This window comes from Triturus cristatus, chromosome 2_2 (assembly GCF_964204655.1).
Source record: "Triturus cristatus chromosome 2_2, aTriCri1.1, whole genome shotgun sequence".
In the NCBI taxonomy this organism is placed as follows: Eukaryota; Metazoa; Chordata; class Amphibia; order Caudata; family Salamandridae; genus Triturus; species Triturus cristatus.
In genome coordinates this window covers 118,724,445-118,746,507 of record NC_140582.1, presented here as the reverse complement: position 1 = coordinate 118,746,507, position 22,063 = coordinate 118,724,445, and the positions used below count along the sequence as shown (strand labels likewise).

The 22,063-nt window shown below is 39.4% G+C and overlaps 1 protein-coding gene across 1 annotated transcript in view; it reads right to left on the bottom strand.

Annotated features, from left to right (window-relative positions):
* The window catches only part of SLC49A3 (solute carrier family 49 member 3), a 270,078-nt gene that overhangs the window by 73,209 nt on the left and 174,806 nt on the right, over positions 1 to 22,063 (bottom strand). Inside the window, exons 3-5 of the mRNA XM_085641124.1 lie at positions 21,712 to 21,928; positions 2,295 to 2,371; positions 2,048 to 2,185 (exon numbers count right to left, since the gene is read on the bottom strand). Of these exons, the coding sequence (XP_085497250.1) occupies positions 2,048 to 2,185; positions 2,295 to 2,371; positions 21,712 to 21,928 (432 nt within the window). The remainder of the gene's footprint in view (positions 1 to 2,047; positions 2,186 to 2,294; positions 2,372 to 21,711; positions 21,929 to 22,063) is intronic.

The following is a 22,063-nucleotide window of genomic DNA, read 5'->3' as shown; positions in this document are numbered from 1 at the left end:
GCAGGGTATGAATACTCTAGGCATCTTGGGGGGGAGAGGGGGCCCCACAAGGCAAAAAATGCATTTTCAAAAATAATAATTGGCAAGACACACTCAGGATCTGCGGCTCCTGTAATACCGAGCCATTAGAAAATGGGGGCATTAGAAAATATATAAAGAAGGGGTGTACGGGCCCCCCTCCTACAGCTTTTGAAAGCCTCGGGCACCGCCATATCCTCGGGGCAAATGAAATCAAATTAATGCGGGTGGCCCATGTCGTCGCCACCTCCCGCGGGTACTATAAAATTATATATATGGGGGCAGGTATGCTATGCGCGCCTGTGCCACAGAGACCGCCACCTCTCTGGAGCAAATTAAGTTAAATGAATGTGAGGGCTTGAGCAGCCCCCCCCCCAAAACCCCGGTAACCTCCACCTCCCTGAAGCATCATAAAAATATATATGTGGGCAAGCATGGTGCACCTGCATCCCAGAGACCGCCACCACCCTAGGGCAAATTAATTAAAATTAACGTGGAGGGCCCATGCAGCCCCCCGCCCGCAGCCCTGGGGATTGCCAACTCCCCGAGGCACCATTAAAATATATATGCGGGTGGGCCCTCCCACGCCCCAGGGATGGCCACCTCCCAGGGGCAAATCAAGTTAGATTATTGTGGGGGCCACACGGCCCCCCTGCAGTCCTGTGGACACCTCCTCAGAACAATATACTTGAATTTAAGGGGAGGCTGCGTGGCCAACCGCAGCCCCACCTCCTGGGGCTGGAATACATTAATGCAGGGGGTCCATTGCATTTATGGCTCTGGGGACCGCCACCCCCTAGGCTTGGCTCATGCTACCTCCCTAGTGTCCACCCTCGGGAGGTAGCGGTTTGCTTTGAGCTCCCACCAAGCAAGAGCAAACATAACTCCGCTTTCTGTAAGTCGGAGCTGTCAAACAGCTACAGTTTGCAGAGAGCAGAGATTTCATCTGTTTCTTTGCAAGCAAATATGTGTGCAGGAAAACAGATGAAAAATTGCTCTGACCGGCAAGGAGATGCTTTTCAGCAGCACCCTGTCTGTAAGAGCAATGCCGGCTCCCGCAGGAGGCCGGGAGCCGAATGGGACCACGGGGGCCTTGAGATTCCTCCCGTGATCCCATTGCACACCGGGTGCCATTGGGGCAACCAGGTGACATGGCCTGGCCATGGAGACGAAATCGGCACATGGGAGGGGGCAGAGGGCCCCCCCCCACCCAGTAGTAAAAAAGTACAAATCATTCAAGTGTTTTTTCTCTGAACTTCCACCTTGTAAATGTATCTGTTGAAGACGCTCAAGCTACAATCACATTGGCAAAGCTACAGACATGCAATGTCACTGGAGATATTTCCTCAGCGTTCTTTACACAGCTATAGGGTAGGAGATGCACTATACATTTACCCAATGGAATAGCACTTACTAATTAGTCAGTAGAAGTTACTCCAGTTGAGTAGTGGTGTTGCACAAAACGGTGGTTTCTTTCTGGATAAATACGCCGGGCAGGATTCATTCTGGCACGATGCTCATTTCACAGAAATTAAACCTCAACAGGTTACAGTTAGGAAATAACATTTTTTTTTAAAAAAAATCACTGAAAGAAACAAAGATCACAGGGACATTATAGTTAGGAAATAAAATGTTGCTGGTTTTGTACAAGTGAAATCTGAGCCTAACTATAATGTCCCAGTAGCCTTTATTTGTTTCAGTGAATTTTCAAGTTTTTTAAATTCTATTTCCTAACTATAAGTCCCTGTAACCTTTGTTTTTTTCAGTGAAAAAATATATATATGAACAATTTCAATTAAAAAAGGGAGAGATATAGTGTCTTTGAGTTAGAAGTGGCAGAACCCTTTTGGTTCCCGATGGACTCCGTATACTGATCACGTGAACGTTCGCTTGTTGGGAAGGGATGACAGGTTTTGAATAGAGTTCACGTTTACATGCTGATAAATAAAGACATGTAAATCTATACTCTGTGTGTGGCACATTCATTCTGAGTACCGGGGCTGGGGACAACACTACATGTTTGACTTACCTTTTTCAAACCAGAGCAGAAAGGCTCGGAGGTGGAGTTGATCGCACTAGCTGATGGAGGTGTTAAAGGTTCACTGTGGCAAACCCCTCCTGTGGCAAACGTGCAAGCCAACACTGCTGGAATGGCATATATGCCCATCTATTGAAGCAAAAACAAGAACTGGTATCACTACACAGTCTTCCTGTATCAGAGGACACTTAAATCAGAAGTCTAAAGCCATAAGATCCCAGAAATGTCTCATAATTACCATAAAAGCCATGTCCTCCGTCTTATGAACCAGAGCTGGTGACAATAAGTTAGCTACAAGTACGCCAAGAGGATTTGCTAAAGTGAAAGAAAAGGAATTATTAGTAAAGGTGCATCATTATATGTGCCAACACGATCCAAAGAAAGTTTTAGAGCCCAGATGCACTCGGGGCAGCACCAGCCAGAAAATGCAATAGAACCACAAGTTATCTGTTGCGAACATGCATGGTAGTAAAAGAAAGTGAAAACACAGGAAGTACTCAGTTCCACGCTAAGGGCATGGGTGTGGTGTTTCAGCAAAGGAAATGGGGGAGAATTATGTTTCTTAGCCGAAAGCACAGGCAGCACACCCAGAAATCCTTAAACGGCTCCACCGTGTGTTTAGACACTCTAGCTGATCATGATTAGACATTTACTGAGTTAGAATTTGGAAAGACACTGAGGGTTGATCCATGGTCCAGGAACTGTGGATTTCAACCCCTTATTAATACTCTTAAAAAATAAGCCAGCCATTAGATATGCTAGTGAAGTGGACCACAAGGCAGTGTGCCTCAGCATGCCCAAAACCATCCCAATATTGCCTGGTATTTAAAATAGTTGTTGATACAGAGTACAACATGTTTTATGATTTGGAAGCAGAACTGTACAGGCATTTAGTAAAAGCAGAGCCTATTTTGTGAAGTATCCTGTTTTAACTTGGGAGCCACAACTGGCAAAAAAACAAGAAAGCTGATATGACTTACTGGTTAACAGAATCTTCTAAAGGGTCATTCTCAAAGTGAACATTATCTTACCTTCCCATTGCCACCTGGAAGATATCACCGGGAGCCGCTGGGCTCTGGCAAGGGAAGAAGCAAACCAGGGTTAGGTTTCCTTGGCTCTAAGGTTATATGATGCCAGCAGAGCAAATTATTACAAAAAAAAAAATAGAAAACCACGATCAAACCTCACATTGATGCCTGTGTACACAGGATGGAACACACAGTTCAACTAAAGAAGATGTCACTTCAATTAAAAGGGGAAAAAGAATAATTTACAATTATTTGGAAGGATTTCTTGGAACAATTCAACTTCTATATCCTGACTCTGACAATCCAGTCCTTTCTCATGGCACTCTCTCAAAGAGTATAGAATATTAAATGTATGGCTCTGCTATGATATTTTATAGAGGCTTTACGGAATTTGGTAAAAGGATTAAGGAGGTTAGCATGAGAACAATTAGATCATAGTATACTAAACCGTATTGTGTGATATGCAAAATGTATAAATTCATGCATTTTTATTGGTGTTTCATCTTTACATCACAGGTAGTACATCCCAAGTCATTACATGGCAGGTAAAGTGTGCTACACTTACTTTGGGAGTTACTAGTTTGCAAGTAAGTACTTAAAAAATTACCTTTTCTAATATATATATATTACATATTACACTGACAACTACATCGCTAGTGCAGTTATGGTGAGGCCAAGCCTCCATAACAAAAGCGTTTTTTGTTTCCTTAATAACTTTGGGGCTTTTTAGAGAATAAGCACAAAGCTTTTAACAAAAAAAGATCATCGACTTTGGGTCCTTCATGGCAAATTTCATGCAGATCCCCCAACTGGAGACGACGAAAATGGAGAGCTCCCAAAATGCCATTCTTACAGGGTTCTCTGCTCTTCAATACAGAAAAAATGTCTAAATGAAATTAAGCCAAACTTGTCACCAAGTTAGAACTTTAATCAAGGATTGTGTCATTGTTTGTTTGGTATAAATCCATTCAGTAGTTTGAGAATTAGCATTTAAAGAGGTCCATGGGCTAGGTATGAAGAGGTTATATTTTAGTGATCACTTGACAGCTGGCCAGCTGTATTTTTCATTAAGCAATAACTTCAGCGTTGTTTGACGAATCAGCACAAATTTTGGCTGATGCTTAGCAATTTTAGTCACTCTTTGTATCTTTAAATGTGTGCAGATTGTTCAAGGGGGACACTTTCAAAAGAGAGGGGTTAAAAATGTGTTTATTTGCTAATTACTATAGAATCATTAGACTAATACAGGGGAAATTTGGGAGATATTTGGAATGTTTAATTTTCTATGGGTAAGGCAAATCTTGCACAGATCCATCAATTGGGGAAGTCAAAGTTGAAGGGGGGGCAATACTATGTCCTAATAACAATGGTGCTCTGTAATGAATGTGCATGAAATCTGGCAGGCTCTCAGCATGTTAACCCAGTGGAGAAATCTCAAGTTTCATGCGGTTCAAAAGGAGTAGCAAAATTAAATGGAGTTAGTAGTCAAAAAATGATTGATTTGCTGAAAACTTTGGTTGAGTTTTTAGACTGGACCAACACTTGACCAGCACTTGCCATTTTTAGTTTACTTGTAATATTTCGAAATTCATTCACACACTTTAAGGAGGGTACACTTAAAAAGATGGTAAAAAAACAGTAGTTCCCATTTTAGCTCCAATAGGAATCTTTGTTAACCGGCACAGAAAGAAACTCAGAAGGGATTTATATCAATCTTTGAATGAACCTAAACATTCACTGAGGGAAATGCTTCTCCCTCTCTGAAATCCTCCCCAAACCTCATCAAAGGTCACACCTCCTGACTACTCTGTTGAGGAATACAGACCCTACCATTGGGTGGGAAAGAAATAATGGAAAGGCTTGAATATATCAATTTATATTATATATTTACATATATTGACTATATCTGAGTCAGTGAGAAGGGCTCTGGGTGTATTGCACCATTTTTTGCTCACCTGTACAATAACCGACAGGCAATCATATTCAACTGAGTCTTGAACCCACTACAAAGGAGACACGCCTGACTGAACTGCTAGGCTATCTTCCCTGTGAATGGAAACACATTTAACCTTAGATTAGTGTCCGCATTGTTGGGTCTCTTCATTGAGGTATGGTTTGCATCCTTTGGCATAGTGAGCTAAAGGACCACATTTGGGCATATCTGTTTCCTCAGGAAAAAGTGAATGATAGAAATACCATCAGTGGACAGACCATTCTTTAGGACTATTCTTTCTTGACCATCCTCTTCTGACATATTTAAATGCTTAAATGATTTTCAAACCTTTTAATACAGCTTACACCTTGTGTAAAATATTTTCATTGAGGCTTGTGAAAATGACAATCTATGTTCTCACAAGCAAGCTAAACAATTGTAATGGGGTTACAGACAATATTCCAATAAATAAAAGAAATGCATATCATGTAACCACGTTATTCAAATTGAGATTACAGGGTAAATGGGCAGTTTAAAATAAAAGAACCAAAGCAAAATTCATTGTTTCCATACAATAAATTCCATATGTGAAATAAAAAACAAGTCGTAAACTAAGGGAGCCAAAATGCGTGAGAGAATTTAACAGACATCTAAGAATTTTGGGCAATTTGATGTTCATTCTTGCCTTTTATTTTTCACACTATCATACCCAGCAGGCAACTGATCCTATAGCATGTGTGACGCCTTAAACCAGCCCTGAGATTTTAACCAGAAGCACTTTGCATAGTAGGATTCAGGCACTGCACAAGACATGAAGCCACTAGCAGACACGAACATGTTAAACACTGCAATTATATCCAGTTATCCCTTTAACAAGTACACTAAATACATGAATATCGATATCCAACGGGCATGCCTATCATCTTACAATTGTCTGTAGTGTGCTTCTTTTTCAAAACTGAGGGGGGTGAGGCGAGTGGAGATTATTTGGTAGGGGCCCCTTTGTCACCAGTTTCCTGCCTGTACAAAACTCAGAAAATATGCTGCTATTTGCCCTCTACAGAGTGGCTCACTGTCACACCATCGTTTTACAGTGTTAGCCAGGGAGGAATTAAGTATCCCTCATGCAGAGCGATGCATGATATTATCATTGTGTTACAAGTATCATCTGACACAAATATTGTCAAAAAATATTGTGGTGATAAGAATATAGTGGTGCAGAATGGTGCAGGTAATAATATTGTGTTTTAGGTGTTTAATATTGATTTTTAATATAGTTATATATAACATTGATTTTGTATTATGTTATATTGTAGATCTCTGGATTTGTAAGGGAGTAGAGTGGAAAGATATTTGAATATATGTAAGAAAGTTGGGTGAAAAGATATTTAAATATATATTTATATTCTTTTTTACAATTAATTGATTAATTAGATTAATACTTATCTAAAAGATGTAACTGTTACATTATCTAATTAAAAAATTAAAACTGTTATTTAAATTCCCATCAATTGATTAACTGGATAAGATACATAAATGCTTCAATTGATTAATCATGTAATGATTATTTTTTGTAAATTAATTAATTCTTCATCTTACTCCGAATATTGTGTGTTAAATTATGCAATTGATTACATTATTCTATTTCCTGTATTTAATGTGTTATTTTTTCAAACATGTTCTATTTGTTGTGATTTATTGAATGTTTTTTAAATAATTTCACATTTTTGTGACTTCATGGGGTTGTAGAATAGTAGTGTGAGAGATGTTTTGAGTGTTTTTATTTAGTTTATAATGGTTAAATGGGTTTTGTTTTTAAAAAATAAGTACATTTTTTTAGCTTATTTGTTTAAGTAAAATGCTTGAGTTTTTGTTGTTTATAATTGTTTTTCTAAAAAAAGAACTTTATGAATATTCATTTGGTATTTTTTATGTTGCTTTTTAAGGTTGTACTGTTTAACAATATTTTTGATTATAATATATATTTTGCAACACTTTCCATACTGTTGCTTTATTTGTAGAGTCCAATGCTTCCATCCAATATTGCTTAGGTTGGAGTGGGTATTGTAAATCTGGCCCCTCCAAAGTCCAACAGTTTCCCTACTGTTTTTAAGGTTGGAGTGGGAATAGTAAATACTACCCCTTCAAAGACCAACACATTTGCTGGTGATGTCTTGGTTGGAGTGGGAATAGTAATTCTCATCCCTACAAAGTCCAATACTTTCCCTACTGTTGCTATGATAGGAGTGAGAACAGTACACCTCCCTCTTCAAAGTCCAAAACCTCCCTACAGTTGTTTAGGTTGGAGTGACAATAGTAAATCTTACCACTATAAAGTCAAATATGTTTACCAAATTTGCTTGGACTGGAGTAGGAATAGTAGGTCTGACCCCTCCAAAGTCCAACACTTTCGCTACTTTTACTGAGATTGGATCAGAACTGTCAATCCGATCCTTCCAGAGTCCAATACTTGCCCTACTGTTGATTATTTTGGAGTGGCAAGAGTAAATCCGACCCATCCAAAGTCAAATACTTTCACCAATGTTGCTTAGGTTGGTGTGGTTGTTTAGTTATTATTGTTTTTAGGTCTTGGCTCTAGACATCGCAAGCGCTATCTCGAAGAGACATGTTGTATATACTTTGTGGGCTTCAACCCGCCCATAGGCTTCCCATTTGCCAGCTCCATCATCACACTACTATTCTTTCTCATCATTTGTCCATGGCATTGCCTGCATCAAGTCTTTTCCTGGGTTTAGCCCTCCCCGAGAGCATGGACCAATTACTCCTATCCATCCCCTGCTCTTAATTGAGGAAATGTTTTGGGACTCTTTTTTTCTTTGTTGAAGAGCATTTCACACAACGCTCATGTTTTCACTGGTTCCGAGCTGCTATTTTCCGAAAGCCCTTTTTCTTTCTTTGATTTCAAAGTGATTGCCTAAATGTTTGTGTCACAGGCGCTGGGGGTGCCTCGCTGATTAGTTTACATTCTTTGAGCAGCCAGGAAATCTCCTCCCTCCTCGCTTCTCGTCTAAACTTGTCAATGTTTTCGTGTAGTGCTTTGTTACTAGGTTACCTACTTCTGTGTGATTTCAGTTTCTGTGCATTAGAAAGGAGAGGTTCAGAATTGCTACAATTAAAATCAAACTTGAGTACTTTTTAATAGCGGATAACCAACTTTAATTTCTTTTGATTTGAGGCATCGGTGTCATTATATTAATCCCACCCCATTCCGTTGCTTCAAGTGTTGCTTCCATGGATTTGTATAGAGGTGCATGGTGAGTACCGACATCTGGAACTGGACACTTGAGGAGGCGGGCTAATCCCGCCATGTTTACCGCATAATCTGTTTGCTCACAGCTGAGATAAGGATGTGATGGTGTTCCATCGATTTGATGAAATCTTAAGTGGCTTGGGTTTGGTGTTTTTCTGTTCTTTTTCAGAAGCACAAACTTGGCGATGGGCCAGAGAGAAGCCTCCTTGGATACAAATAAGCTCCTTAACCCTCCAAGGCTCTCTATCCTAATGGCAAACAGCACCTCTTCTTTCCCTCCAACTAAGGGCTTGATTACAAGTCTGGCAGTCCACGGATCGCCAAACTCGTGGAGGGGTAGCGGTGGCAGTCTTCCAACCGCCCTATTACAATTAGGGTGGTCAGACCACCATTACCTCACCTCAGCAACCAGGGTGGAGCAATGGTGTAGAGGCAGCTATATGCTTGGCAGGACCGCTGCATTCCCACCAAGCATATTACAAGTTTCCTCTCTGCCACGGTTTTCATGGCGGTTCCTCCTCCATGAAAACCATGGCAGAGAGGAAACAAAGGGGGCCCTACAGGGCATCCTTGTGCCTCAGGGTCAGGGGTGTGTGCTCCCCTGTGTGCAGGCACCCCAGTTCCTGCACGGCATGAAGCTTACAGTCCATGCGGTTCAGGAACTCTTTTTGACGTACACATTGCGATGTCCATTTTCAGAGGCATCACCAGGGGAGCATTAAAAAAAAGCCATGCAGACGTAAGAAACACTTGTAACGTGGCGGGTGGCCCAACCCCGGGTTTGGCGGTGCGGTGGTAGGGCGGACCGCTTCCTTTGTTGTTTACCTCTCCTTCATCCCCCTACCACCTCCTGTTGTTGTTCTCTCCACGTAGCTTTCCACCTCCTGTTGTTGTTCTCTCCACATAGCTTCCTAGTCTCTAACACACCTAGATGTTACTCTGTCATCTTCTTCGTAATTTAATACTGCACTGCCTGCTCGAAGAGTTGCACCATGGAACTATCGAAATCAAACTGAGAGTAATTCATTGTCACATAATGGACTACTTATACATCTTCCTTCAAAAGTAAAAATTCATGGACTGCTGTTTTAAAATGCAACAACAGACAATTATTGATTGAACACATGGTTTTGACAGTTTCATTTTGCTCATATTAATTAACTGTATATAATATCAACAAGATAAGTGATCAATATGATGCATGTTTAAAGCAACTTTCGAAAAATAATATCAGCAGGTGGGCGGTTAATTTAAATGTTTTTATATATTCAGTAGGATGATAGAGATAGGAGAGGATAAAACTTGTATGAAATGTTTATAAACTCCTTGGAAAATGAATAGATATGAGAGGGAACAGTGCGTGTATATTACCAGCAGGATTTACCGTGGCAATAAACGTCAGGCATGGTCATGCTAAAAGCGAGGCATACTAATGTATTGAAATCAACTGAGCGAAAGTGATTTCCAACTCTGTCTGCAGGGCATTATGGGTTCTGTAGTGTAATAATTGTTGTCGGCGTTAATTGGATGTATTTTGCTGGGCGGGGACACAGTTCAGGTGTTCTTAATGGCGGGAGAGAGGGATAGGAACGAGCATGGTTGTGAACATGAGAGAAGGCACAGTGTTTGAACACCAGAGTAAGCTGTTACCAGACGTTTAAGGTATGGGCTTATTCGATTATGTTTAATCAGAGCGATATTTGGAGGTAAAAAGACTGTTGGTACATGGGTAAGGGAACCAAGTTACGGACATCAAGAAGAGTGAGTTCACTAAAAGTTACAGCACAATAATTTTGTTTTAAAATTTGCGGGTACCCCTGACAAAGGGCCAGAATGGGCCTGAAATGCATTGTGTGATGAATACAACGACTGAGGAATACCCATGTAATTCCATGCTCTAGAACAAGGCCCGTATCGGCACATCTACAGCATTAAGGGTTTAATGAAAACATGGAGTGTCTTTTCTGTGACTGGACAAACAAGATAAACATTGAATAAAAGACTGCTGAAAAAAAGAAATAAACTTTTGGATTAACTGGAACAAATTGTGGCATCTTTGTTGTGCACCTATGAAGGCTGTGCGTTCGGAATGGGGTGACACTACACCCCATTTTTGTTTAGTGACTTTGCATATGCTGCCATACACATGGTTCTGCTCTTTTGAACAGCATGCAGTTCTTGTTTTATAGTTTGAAAAGAATGTGCTAAGCAGAGCTGAGAGCAGCTGTGTTGATGAGATGTTGCCCATAAAATATCTCTGCTGTGTGCCCAAGAACCAAGGCCACGATGTATAATGATGTAATGATTTATGACCCAGAACAAGAAACAAACTAAGCTCCGCTTTCTTTGTCAAACAATCAGTGACAAATGCGAGACAATGTTTCTTAACATTTAATAATTCATTGGGAGATTTCATAGAGTGTGCACAAAGAAAAAGAGCATTAGAAAGATTTTAGATACTTTACACGTTTGTGATGCATGCTGATTATTTTAGTCAATGTATTTTTTTATGCAAACTGCGGGGCTTTTTTCAAGATTGGTTGGGCTGCTGGGAGTTTATGGCGAGGTTTGTCGATCTGCACTCAAAATGTTTCCCACTGGACTTCGGCAGGTTTTCTGCGCTTCTTAAAGGTTAAGGGTGGGTGGCAGTATGGTGAGTACATTTGCATGGACTCGTTCGTCCATCCAAACACCCTCACCCCCCCCCCCCCCCACCCCACCCCTTATTGCTGTTTGCCCTCTCAATCCATTTTTGCTTGTTTCCTTAGAAATGGATGCTTATTTGGACAACCGATCTCATCTGCTTCCAAATGTATTTTCTGATACCGCACCTTAATGTGAGCAGCAGAGAGTGACCTGGAGTCTGGACTATCTATCTCTTCGGCCCTGATAAAATCTCAGAGTGTGGACACTGTGACTTGTGCTGATTCCAATTTCTCTCATGACAATTTAGCGCACATGTGCAGTTTTTGTACTATATTCATAGCGCTACCCAACTTTGTGCATATCTTTTAAAACAAACAGGACACACATGTAATGAGCATTTTATCTCAACACATAAAAACGTCCTTTGATTTTCTGGTCCCAGACTACATACACTGTCTGGATGGTGGATGATTTTTTACCAAGGCACTAATTAGCACCATGTTATATAGGTGCGCTATGTAGAAATAACGCATGAGATAACAGTAATGGGCGGGTAACATAACTCATTCCAGGATTGCTTAGTCTGCACACTGTTGGTGCACCAACATTTGGACAGATAGAAGCAAATGTTGATATAAATTGTCAAACCCTGCAGATTTCAGCACTAAATGACACCAACGCCTCTTTCATCTATGTAATCTGAAAATATTAGCCCTGCTTTGCTCTTCTTTTTGCTTAGTCGGTGCTATCATTGTGTGTGTTGCGTTCATGTTGGTACACACACACGAGCTATGATTCAGGTGTTGTAAAACAGCATTGTGTGTTCCAAAAACAGAGCTAAAATAGCACACATACAAAAACTAATGTGGTGCTAAACAGCACTTTGATGCAAATTAGCACCACTCGTGGTATTATGTGATTTAAGAATTGGTATTCTGAGGCCAGTAACTAGCCACACAGCCGGCAGTGCGGTGTTCCCCAAATGACGGCTACGGAGAGCTGTTTCCAGAGCCAAATTTACATTGACTTTAAATGTTTCCACTTGTTTACTGCTATATTTTTAATGTAGTTTTATTTTCCTCTCAATAGTTCATTATTCATTTTGTAACCAGGTTTCTCTCTTTCGTAACAGCAGCAGTTCTATATGTCATATCATTTTCCAAAAACTGATTTTCACCTTAGCACTTCATGTCTGTACTGTACACCTTTAACCTTGTTTTGTCTTAAAATGTGAATTTCTATCTAAAATAAACTACAAAATCGAACAGGGAAAATTATTTCATAATTAAATACAACTTCATTAGTCTACTGTTTGTCAACAGCTCTCCAATAGTGATAAACATAGCCGGAGCAGTTTAGTAAAACCCGCACTATCTTGTGCGGGTTAAAAATATTATAAACGCCATAGACAGTGTCAATCTAAAAAAGTATAAAGCACAATTCAGTGCAATGCACATGCATTATTGACTCTGGATGTTATTCCTACCCAGAATTGATGTGAAACAGAAAGAAAGTGTGCCCCTGATATGTTTGTGGACTCCCCTTAATTACAGTGCCGTACACAAACGCATTAACATTGACAACACCTATAGCTCTCGAATTGCCAATACCTCTTGGTTTTGCCAATGCTTGTTTAAAATTGTTTTAAACATTTTATTCCACAGTATATTTTATTGTGATTTAATAGTTTTATTTTATTTAGTAACTGTGTAAAGTGATATGAATTATAATTATGTCTTTTAAATGTAATTGTAATCTAATAATTATATTGTTTGCTTTTTTCACTTTCTTTTAGTATAAATGTGAATTATGCATGTTTTTAAAAAGTGTTTATTAGTAGTATTTGTTTTCATTCTTTAGTAAAAAACTGTTTGATTATACTTTGTTTAGTATACATTTATTTCTTTAAATGTATTTGTAAGTATATATTTAAAAAAAATGTTTTACCTTTATTTTTATGTTTTTTGATAGATAGTTATAGATAGGTAGGTAGATAGATATAGATAGATAGATATAGATAGTATAGATACAGATAGATAGATAGATAGATAGATAGATAGATAGATAGATAGATAGATAGCCATTTTTCCAGAAAATACATTTACCACTTTAGACATGGTATTACAACTCTGGATTGCTAAAATACTATCCAATCCAACCTTGAATGAATAAAAGCAACAAGTGACGTGTTCTGCTCCGATTATATCTCGTCAGAGAGATATAGCTTTTTCCAAACACGAGGAAGCAGCCACTATAAGTCAAAACTTTCAGGCTTACAGTGTTAGAATGCAGCATAAATTATGCAAAAAAAGGAGGAAACCCTGGGTAGTTCCCAAGTTTTCACTTAAGAGCAGCTCCTTTGTATGGAACACTGCGCAGCACAATCAAGATTTCAAATCTGCTCACCCAAAATTACTGCTTTTCTAGCAAAGTTTTTAAGCATAGGATTAGCACAGTGCCATCGAGCCAGAATGTTACAAAACCTTTTGACATTTTTTACAGCAAAAGGGCCATTTACGATGTGGGTCAGAGGAGCGTCCGACCAACATCACAGCGGAAACTGGACCGGCCGACAAGGAGTTGGTGGTCCCGCTTCCATTATAATGAGGCAACTGCCTTCATGGTGGTCGGAAATTGTATTTTTTTTCTATTGAGGCTTGTGCTGCGGGCTGAAGCACAAGCCGCAATTGCAACAATACACTTATAAAACATCCATGCACCATGTGGCAGGCACAACAGGACTCATGTTTTCTTTTGAATATGGAGTACATATGAACAGTACCTAGAGACATTCAAACATTCAAACCAAAGCAATGATCAAAAAGTGTACACAAATATACAATTACAATGAATAAACACACCTTTGTGAAAGATAAACCACAGGAACTTTAAAACAACTTTCATCCCAGCACAATCTAAACCATCAGGCACACCATAAGTACATTCATGCAACTAACTCTCTATTGCAACTATAAAATTAAAAAGGTTGCAGAACAAGAGCGACAGAAACCAGGATTTGGGGAAAATTTTGAGGGAGACACAGAGGGGTGTCGAAATTATTTGGGTGGAACCCAGGTCAGGGATCAGGTAACTCAGTGTAACATTGGGGAGAGTTGAAGGATAAATAGTAAACCAAAATCTCAATATAGCTGCATGGATCACATACATATAGTGGTAGGTTTCAAGTTGGGGTGACAAATTTTAAAGTGTTGTTCCATTTATAACACTATGTAGTTTCCGTCAAGCTCAAGACCGCCGCGCATTTCGGTGATATGGTAGCACCCTAGCCGTCACCTTCTTCAGGGCCAAAACGGATGTAGTCCAACAAGAAATGTTTGACACGACAGGGGACAAGGAACACCAGAGCTGTATTGTCACTGAAACTCGATAGGGTCCAGGGGTCCGCTGTATGACAGCTCTAAGATGGGGGTAAATTGGTCAGCTATGGTGTACAGATATAGGTAGCTGAAAATACATCCAACACAGACAGGGCTCAAAAGGGACGAGAGAAGTCTCAGCCGGAGACCACCGTATGGATAAATAGCTGGGCTGCTAAATGCAGGGTCACGAAATGTAGGATCCCGTGATGAAGGATAGAAAGGAATCCTAGAGGTCGTTCAGGCAGGGCCTCTCAGGGAGAATGGCTGAAACGAGAGAATGAAGGTGGCCCGGGGCAGAGCCCCCAACAGCACGTGGCATAGCCTTCGAGGTAACCTCCATCGAACGTGGCTTGTGGGATAAACTTGGAGACAGGATGCTCTAAAGAGGTAAGGAAGTTCTTTAGGAAAGGATAAATCATGTTGGCGATGGCAGTGAGTCCGGAAGGATTCACGTAAGCAGCTCTAAGACCTCTAAACTGTCCGCCCAAACACTCATCTCTGTCTTGCATTTATTTATTTACAACATTTTCAATTTAGGAGAATGCACACAACAAAGGGAGGCTGGTAAGTAATTCCCCTCTGATAATACATGCACTATGGCTTAAATAATGAAATAATGAAAAATTGCTCTGTCACAAGAGGTGTAAGCATGGCTGAGCCCATGTCCCCACATTATTTTATCAAATGTTTACACATAATGTAAAAGCAAATGAAGCGGGTGTCCTTAAGGAAGGATGAGATCGTTTGCCAGCAGTCCAGTTCACAGATGATGCTTTCCCACGGGCCCAGAAGGAGGTTGCCCTCTTAACAATAGTTCCTACTTTCCAGGGCTACTGCATTTCGTCCAACCCACTGATTAATTCTGATAATAAAACAAAAGTTATAGGCATACAACTATAACAATGGTTCTAATATATGGCAATCAGATGACAAGGTGTGTATCATCAAATCTAGGACTTCAATTTGCAGATTCCATTGGATGGGCTGCTCTGATGCAGAAAAGCAAGATGTTACTAAAACATGTGACTATTACGCTGTCCAAATTCAACAGAAAATGTAGGGGATACTCTGTGAACCACCGTTAAATAAATAGATTGAAAAGATACTGTTTGGCACCTTATTTTGAACAGAACTAAGGTTGGTGGCATGTGAATTACACACTTTAGATTCACACTGAGATCAACTTTCATTTTCACACACGATTATTACTTCATATGAACATCCTGCTTGGTATGAAAATGATGAAAGAGTTGGCAGCACTCAAATCATCCTTACCATGGTTCCAATCTGGACCAATCTGGAAGCACTACAGCATAGACAAATAATAAAATGTTTCCTGCAGGCACCTAGCCTGGTTGATGTTCCTGACAGAAATGTTAAAGTAAAATGAGGAAGGTTACATGTTTCAGCTTCTCAGACATCACAAGTTGATCCTCTTTGGAAATTTTTCAAAGCTTTCTACAAGGAATCGATGGATGCCAGCTTCACATATTTAAATATGTCTAGTTACACAGCCATGTTTCATAACAAAGATGAATTTCTGGGCTGTAGGGAACCTTAACTGGATGTGATCCACATATGGAGATGTGACTGCGCTTAGCGAACAGACTGGTCAGCTCTATTTGTAATAACCTGGTCATGAAAAGTCATGGTGGACCCATAGGCTTTGCTGCTGATTTGTCGCTTGAGACTGTGTCGAGTCATTAAGTGAACAGCTGTCCAATTAATTTGTGAATCCTGGGGATACCAGAAGTACCAAGGAACACTCATTACACAGAGACAAATTCTTGCAATCTTACAATCTTTTATCTGCCCCAGAAACACCAAGAGGATACAAAGTAAGAAATACCCGACATAGAGCTTTTAATTACACTTCTCTAATTCGTAGATTTCTTATCTCCATTAGATACCCAGCTGGATATATATTAAAGGACAGAGAAACAATATTAACGAGTTGAAAGTTGCATAATCCAAGTCTAGACTTGTAATTGTAGAAAGGGGAAAACATTCAATTATATTAAATTATTTCCTGTAATTTATGGTAAGATGCAAATAAAGTGAACAGGTTAATGTTAAACTAAAATAAATGACCCAATGTTCGCCAGCCAACTGCTTATGAAATGCATCTGAGGTCAATGTTAATTTACATTTAAGGAGTTAAGTTTTTCGACATAAAATGCAACTTAGATTATTCGAAATTTGATGAGGGTTCAAGTCGAACGACCAATAAAACAAGAACATAACTCAGGTGCATTGGGTGAGTCTGCCTTGTTTTAGCCTTCCCTGTATTCGGTTGTGTTTGAAATGGTCCTCTCTGAAATGCAATATAGGCAGCAAGTGGAGAAACACTTTGCTACTGTGGCATTTTAGCACCGTGTAACAGAAACAAGCTAATAGTTCAAATATTTTATTATGGTCCACAAGCATCAAAGGAAAAACCGGTCGCAAGCGGCCAGATTCTCAGAATCTGCCCCTTTGCGATCAGTATTTTTGCATTTGGGATGCATCATCCCAAATGCAAAAATCGCAATTTGAGTAAGCGCAAAATTGTGATCACTTAAATTGCGACTGCATTTAAGGAATCGCAATGTGCGATTTCTTAAATGCAATGCAATAAAGTAAAAAAAAATGTGATTCGCAATTAAGAATCGCAATTTACCGTCAAATGAAAGATGATGGTAAAATGTGATTTCTTTGAAAAATGCACCAAAGTGCATTTTTTAAAGTCCCATGTTACACAAACACATGCCCTTGGGGCATGTGTGTGCGCAACATGGGTGCACATCACAATTTCTGGGGTGCAACAGGGTGTCATTTTGGCACCGTTGCACCCTTGAAATTGCATGCGCAATTTGCGAGTATCTAATGGGTACTCGCAAATTGCGCATACAATTCCCATTCATTCCTATGGGCCTGTAGGCCCATAGGAATGAATGGGAAGCTATTCCTTAATTGCGACTCGCAATTTGCGAGTCGCAATTAAGGAATGTGTAGGAATCGCTATTTATTTTTAGATTCCTACATGCATAGGCTTTTGTGATTCCTTAAAGCCATCCTTGATGCATATGCCAGTAAGGCTTTTGTTGGAGGCATTGCTTATGGTATTTGGACAAAATATGGAGCTGTAAATATCGAGAGGCAGAAATATTGGAAACAAATATTGTGGTACCTTATTATCGGGATGCAGAACTATTGCTGTCAAGAATATAATTCTTTCAAGTTAGTAATATTGTTGTTAAGAATATTTTTGTTAATACTGTTTTCAATAATATAGTTGTAAGGAACATCGTTTTAAATTTTTTTAAATATCTTTTAGGTCATATATTAATTTTATGCATTATTATTGTTTGTTTAATTGTTATTTTTCAAAATATAGGTTGTAATTTTAAGTGATTTAGAATTTTTAATTTAATTGCTAATAGTAATGTATAGTGTAATCGCAGGTTGTTGCATTTGTAGAGGGACAGAGTAGGAACTTAAGTTATGATTATTGATTACTAATTTTAAGTAAGTATGTGATTGAAATTAATTATGTGTATTATGCAATACTTATTTAATTTACTTGTATTTTATGGGTGGGTTGCTACGTTGCTTGCAGGGCCGGACTGGCCAAAGCGGGCATCTGATATTTCCCCAGGAGGCTAGAAGGGTGGGGCCGATTTAGCAGTGGTACTGCTATATTGGCCCCCAGTAACAGAATCAGCAGGGGGACTGTTCCGTCAACATTGCCTGGGCTGCTTTTGGTTCCCAGTCCGGCCTTGGTTTGTAGGGATATAGGGTGGAAAATTCATTATATAATATTTAATTAATAATTAATTTCTAATTAACTACTTAACTATTAATTATTTAACTGATTATTAATCATGTAAATTGTGCAATACTCATACTTTAGTTAACTTTTAGGTGCGGGCTGCTACGTTTGTAGGGGTAGAGGATGAGAACTTAATTACATAATAATGAACAATTAATTATTCATGTAGTATTAATTATTTAATTGATGATTATGTTCATTATGTAATACTGATTTATTTTAGTTATATATTAGTTCAAGGTTGCTAGGTTTGTAGGGGCATAGGGTGGGAAGGTAAGTAATAATGAAAAAATTATTATTATTAATGTATAATTAAATTGGTTAACAATTATGTAAATTCTGTGATCATTATTTATTTTAATTATATTTTAGGTGTGGCCTGCTTGGTTTGTAGGGTTGTAGGGTGGGAAGGTAACGGAGTAATAATTACCAATTAATTATTAATTTATAATTTGCTATGTAACTGATTATCAATTACGTAAATTGTGTTATGTGTGTAGGGGTATAGGATGGCAAGTTAATTAAGTAATAATTGTATAACCGTCATTTCTTTATTGAAAATTAATTACATTGTTTATGAATTTTGTAAAGTGGTTAGTTGTTTATTTTTTTAATATATATTTATATATATGTTACATTAACTAATAATGCTTATATTCAGAGTTTTATATTTTTTCTAAATTAATAGTGTTATTCAAATATGTAATGTATTTGAAAATGAAGTAGTTTACCTGCTTTTGCTTAGACTGGAGTGGGAAAAGTAATTTTAAACCCTCTAAAGTCCAACACTTTCCCTATTGTTGCACAGACTAATGTGGAAATAGTAAATCTTACCCCTCCAAAGTTCAACTCTTTTCCTACTGTGGCACAGACTGGAGTGAGAATAGTAAATTTGACATCTACGAAGTCCAACTCTTTCCCTACTGTTGCAAAGACTGGAGTGGGAATAGTAAATTTAACCCCTCCAAAGCTTTCCATACTGTTGCACAGACTGGAGTGAGAATAGTAAATCTAACCCCTGGAAAGTTAAATACTTTCCCTACTCTTTCAAAGACTGGAATAGGAATAGTAAATTTAACCCCTGGGAAGTACAACGCTTTCCCTACTGTTGCACTGACTGGATTGGGAATAGTAAATGTTATCCCTCTGAAGTGTAACACTTTCCCTACTGTTGCACAGACTGGAGTGGGAATTGTAAATTTTAACACCTGGGAAGCCCAACGTTTTCCCTAATGTTGCACAGACTGGAGTAGGAACAGAAAATCTTACCCCTCCGAAGTCTAACACTTTCCCTACTCTTGCACAGACTGGAGTGGGAATAGTAAATTTATTCCCCACTGAAGTCCAATACTTTCCCTACTGCTGCGCTGTTTGGACGGTCAGGTGTGCGGTTTGCATGTTAGAAGGAAGGGCTTCTGAGCTTTTCACCCTCTGTCCAGTTTGCCTGTAAAAGCATGTAAGTAGGGAAGAGATGGTGTATTTGTCACAACAATTGTTATAGCAAGTTTAACCCTTCAACAGAGGTAAAGCCCACCGAGGCTTCCACCTCCTCTCTTCGCTTGAAGGCTCAAACCCATGAAGAAAGAATAGCCTGAAAAGGAAAATCAGACATCCATTGAATTCCTCTCTCCATGAAACTTTTATTTTTTTAACTGTTGTCAAATCTTGCAATTTACAGCACAACTTTTAAATGTGAATGCTTAAAGATCACAGATTTACGGAATGGGTGCCCATCCTGATAAGTTAAGGAATTTCGTATAAAACCTTCTAAAAAATAATTAGAAAATCACATTTATTTTCACAGTGAGTGAATTAAACATTGTTTTAACTAAACAAATATTGTGTTCCTTTTGCAGCCCTTTTAGAAAAGTATTTTCAACAGCATATTGGATATACAAATTGTTATTATCCGTGCTTATTTATGGATGTAGATATCTCTAGACCCTAAGGGCCTGATTTTGAGTCTGGCAGTAAGACTGGTGGGGGTATGCGGTCTCCCTATTAGGATTAAGGAGGTTGGACAGACATTGCCCGCTGCAGCCACTAGAGAACCGCTTCCCCTGGTGGTGTTGCGGTGGTCAGGAGGCATCAAAATGCTTGGAGGGACTGCCGCTGTCCCGCCAAGCATATTACGAGTTTCCTCTCCACTATGGTTTTCATGGCGGTTCATCCTCCATGAAACCCTCGGGGAGAGGAAAGAAAGGGAGCTCTACCGGGCCCCCTTCTGCCTCTGCACTATGGGGGGCATGCAGGGGGGAACAGCGTGTGCCTCCCGGTGTGTATGCACCCCAGTTCCTGCATGGCATCGACTTTTCAGTCCATCCATGAAGGAACTGTTTTGGCATTACCGTTGCGATGCCTGTTTTCAGGGCACCGCATGGAAACGTAAATAAAACAGCCCGCCAGACATTAATTACAGTCATAATCCAGTGGGCGGCCTAACTATGGGTTTGGTGGTGCATCAGCGGTGTGAACCCGGCACCGCACCACCAAACTTGTAATCAGGCCCCAAGTAGGGTAGGCGGTACAAACCGCTTCCTTCAAAGCCTCAGTCTTTAAAATTTTTAAAACACCTTTTGTCAAGTGTCTTGACCACACACTCAAAGAGCTGCCAAAGAATACGTGCCATGAAAAGAATAGGAGTGACCATAGAAACATTGATACTTACAGACACAGAGAAACAAAGTATTGCATAGATCATGTGTGCTCCCCAGCAAAAGCTTAACTGCCTGCCAACAAGTGTCTGCACTGCCCACAATGCTCTACTGGTCACCGAAGAAGAGTACAGCTCTATGCCGACAAATCCTGTGTGCATCAGAAGATCTTCTCTACACCTCTAGAAGAGCCTCCCTAGAACACTTACACATTTCACCTATACAGTGCTGGCCTGCTTGTATGTGAAGTAAAATCTCAGTCCAATTCGGGGACGTCATTTATGTCCCATCACTTTTGAGGTTCATGAGATGCTATTGGTGAGGTGTAATACACCACGTATAAACTGAAAGTTGTATGGCTGGTGACAAATACTCAAAGGATAATCTTTATTCCTGCAACAGGTTAAGTCAGCCTGATGTTGTGCCAAGAATCCAAAGCTGCTGGTACAGTGCCATGTCATTCATGACTATGTATCAACCGTTCACACAAACAAAATATACAGAGTAAATTAAAACAATAAATAAAATAATAACTAGGCAGATTGAAAACTCATCCAAGAAAAATAAAAAATGATGTGAACGTTCAATTTATATCCCCCTTACCTATAACTAGACTATGGAGATGCTGCCTTGATACCTCATGCAAATTCAAAAACCTTTTGGACACATGTTTGTTGACCTTTAGTCAAACTTGAAGTCAGACTGCTTAGGATTATGAACTCTGTTTGGAGTGAATAATGCTTGTCTGAAAAAGCAGTCTGACATCAAATCAACTTATGTAACCTCTGTGAGCAACTGTGTAGTATAAGAGCCATGCACATCTCCCACAGAAAAAAAAACAATCTCTACCAAGTGAAGAGAACATTTTGAATCCCAAGTGGCCAACAAATGCTGGAACATTTTTTCTCAATTGTTTGATGACTGATACTTACACATAGAGGCTATCATGTTTGCTGTCGCTCGCTGATGCTCCGGAAACCAGATGGCAGCCAACTTAGTTGGTGAGAATAGAACAAGTGGCTGAGCCACACCACACAGGCACTGGCCGGTTAGGAGTAAATTGTATTGTATGCTCTTATTATCTAAACTCACAAAACCCAAGAAACGGATGACACTGCCAAGCATGTTCAGCCAAGCGCCGAGGATCACCTGCAAACCCAAGAGGGAAATACGGAAATTAAAAAAATACTTACTTCAATTCAATTCAAAAAAGCTTTATTCGGTTGGAAAGGTACAACCATATAAGCACATAGACACATAAGACAATTTTTAAAATTTACATGT